This window comes from Notolepis coatsorum (genome assembly GCF_963971535.1).
Source record: "Notolepis coatsorum genome assembly, chromosome: 5".
Classification (NCBI taxonomy): Eukaryota; Metazoa; Chordata; class Actinopteri; order Aulopiformes; family Paralepididae; genus Notolepis; species Notolepis coatsorum.
Window position 1 is genome coordinate 140,212,341 of NC_140169.1, and position 3,068 is coordinate 140,215,408.

At 47.5% G+C, this 3,068-nt stretch overlaps 1 protein-coding gene across 1 annotated transcript; it reads left to right on the forward strand.

Annotated features, from left to right (window-relative positions):
• Nucleotides 1–204: 204 nt before the first annotated feature.
• LOC311228385 (ubiquitin carboxyl-terminal hydrolase 11-like) lies at nucleotides 205–2,123 on the forward strand (the record flags this gene model as incomplete). Its single annotated transcript, XM_084314292.1, is given in 2 exon segments — nucleotides 205–1,248; nucleotides 1,251–2,123. Coding segments are annotated over 2 exon segments (1,917 nt in total).
• Between the last annotated feature and the right edge of the window lie 945 nt (nucleotides 2,124–3,068).

Below are 3,068 nucleotides of genomic sequence, written 5' to 3' on the forward strand. Positions count from 1 at the left end.
TGTGGAAGAGAAATAAACCATTTGGATATCTTTGTTTTACACTGGAGCGGCTGTGGACATTATTTTTCTTTATCAATGAACGTTGGCTCGCGCTCCGCTCCAACGAAGTTAGTCCTGTTATCTGAACGGGACTTTTTTGAACAAGACTGAACAGATCAACTGTTAAACAACATTTCCTGAAACCATTTCTCAAAGACATTGATCATGGAGATGAGGAACGCTGACGGCACCTGGCCCAGTTCCAGACCTCAGATCATGAGGAACTCGGCGGAGGAGCAGGACTCGTACCGTGGCCAGCCTGGTGTCTGTGGTCTGACCAACCTGGGGAATACCTGCTTCATGAACTCAGCTCTACAGTGTCTCAGTAACACCCCTCCCTTGACAGAGTATTTCCTGCGTAACTTGTACCTGGAGGAGTTGAACTTCACCAACCCTCTGGGTATGAAGGAAGAGACGTACGCTGATGTTATTAAACAGATGTGGTCTGGAAGACACTATTCTGTGGTGCCGCGCACCGTTAAGACCAAGATGGGACACTTTGCCTCTCAGTTCCTGGGTTACGAGCAGCATGACTGCCAGGAGCTGCTCTCTTTCCTGCTGGACGGACTGCAGGAAGACCTCAACAGAGTCAAGAACAAAGAGTACATAGAACAACGGGACGCAGACGGACGTCCCGACCAGGAAGTGGCGGAGGAGGCATGGCGGAACCATCGTCGCCGTAACGACTCAGTGATCGGCGACACATTCCACGGCCTCTTTAAGTCCACGCTGGTCTGCCCAGAGTGCCACAAGGGCTATGTGACCTTCGACCCCTTCTGTTACCTGAGTGTTCCGCTCCCCGTCAGTAAGGACAGAGTCATGGAGGTTTTCTTTGTCTCTCTGGACCCAAACGCCAAGCCTGTACAGCATCGTGTGGTGGTCCCTAAAGCAGGCAAGGTATCTGACCTCTGCTCTGCCCTCTCAGTGATGACCAGCGTACCAGCCGGCCAGATGGTGGTAGCAGACGTGTTCAACCATCAGTTCTATAAGATCTACCACGTTAACGAGGCCCTCAGCTGTATTCTGGTCAGAGATGACATCTTTGTTTATGAGTTGAGTAGAGGTTGTGTGGAGGAGGATGGAGAGGAGGTGGTGTTTGCTCTCTACCTGCGGGAGCGTTCTCACTACAGGGACTATGGCTCTGGGACCTCCCTGTTCGGACTCCCTCTGCTGATGGCTGTACCTCGCAGCCTGTGTAACACAGAGGCTCTTTGTATGCCATATTCCTACAGAGACTGGCACGCTACGTACGACCCCCTGACCCTTCGGATGAGGTGGAGGAAGAGGAGAAGAAGGAAGAGGCCTGTTCTCCTGGCCCGCTAGCCAACGAGCAGCCGGCTAAGAGGAAGGTGTGCAGCGGTAAAAAGAAGAGGTGTCTCTTCTCCATCCAGGCGGTGGACTCCAACGGAACCACACGGACGGGTGAAGGAGGGAGCGCCTTCTGGGCCATAGACTGGGACCCTGACGTGAAGAAGAGGTTCTACAACGAGGATGAAGCTGACAAATACATTAAACATTCCAGCATGGAGGTTCCTCAGCAACACACCACGGTTCAGCTGCAGGAGTGTATCCAGCTGTTTACTACTGTAGAGACCCTGGAGGAGGAGAACGCATGGTATTGTCCTCTGTGTAAGAAACATCAGCTGGCCACTAAGAAGCTGGATCTGTGGTCTCTGCCAGAGGTCCTCATCATCCATCTCAAGAGGTTCTCCTACACCAAGTGCTGCTCCATAGAGAAGCTTGACAGCATCGTCGACTTCCCACTGAGGGACCTCGACTTCTCTGCGTGTCTGCCGAGGAAGAGCCTGACCAACAGGGAGCCTCCAAGCCGATATGACCTCATTGCTGTGTCCAATCACCACGGAGGACTTAGAGATGGACATTATACCAGCTGTGCACGGAACAAGGACGATGGCCAGTGGTATTACTTTAATGACAGCAAGGTGAAGTATGCCAGAGAGGAACAGATCGTGACCAACGCTGCCTATCTCTTGTTTTATCATCGACAAGACAAAATCCGACAGCCGACTCTGCCCGCCCCCTCCGCAGGCTCGGCCTCTTCAGCAGTGGCGTCATTTCAGTAAAAGCCAAGGTATGGCAAGGGGGGAGGGGGGAGGGGGGAAGGGGGTTTCCCCCCCTTGGTGGATTTTTTTGGTCAAATCAGTTGTGAAATAGTCACTTTTGGCGAGTTGTTTCTATACAATTCACTTATATGACATTTAGGTATGACACAAGCATTTTTAGTAGGGATGCTTGATATTGGCTTTTTTACCGATACACCGATATTGTCCAACTCTTAATTTCCGATACCGATATCAACCGATATCAACCGATACCGATATATGCAGGGTTTCCCCCTAAAATTTTTTAATAATTTCAGGTAATTAATATTACATATCTCTTGTTGTGGAATTAACACAACATTATGCATACTTTTGACAATAAATTAAATCAGAATTTGTTCTTACTTGCCTGCCTGGGTAAATAAAGGTTATAGAAATGTTAAAAAAATTAAAAAAAATGAAAACCGATACCGATATTTTCCGATATCACATTTTAATGCCGATATCGGCCGATAATATCGGTAGGCCGATAATATCGGACATCCCACATTTTTTGTAGAGAAATGTGTCAACAGACTAATGCAGGGAACCACAATATTTTGCATACAAATTATGCAGAATGTAATATCATAACTGTATTATTTTTCTTGCAATTGAGCCAATTTTCCTTAGGTACGGTTTTGAGGTGTGTGTTCAACAGAATGTAGTATCACACATTCACAAAAAGTATGGGTTACTGAATGCTGAACTGCACTGTTATAATCACTAAGCCATTGTAAGACCTTACCTGTGTCCCTGTATCACTTGTCTCTGCTGCACTTTGATAAAAAAACGTCTGTATGTCCATTTTCCTTTTTTTTGTGGCATATTTCAGTTAGTCACAGTAAAAGTCATCTAGTAAAAGTGAGATAATTGACAATATCCAAACATGCTAGGGCTGTACCGAATAGTTTGAAGCTTCGTTCA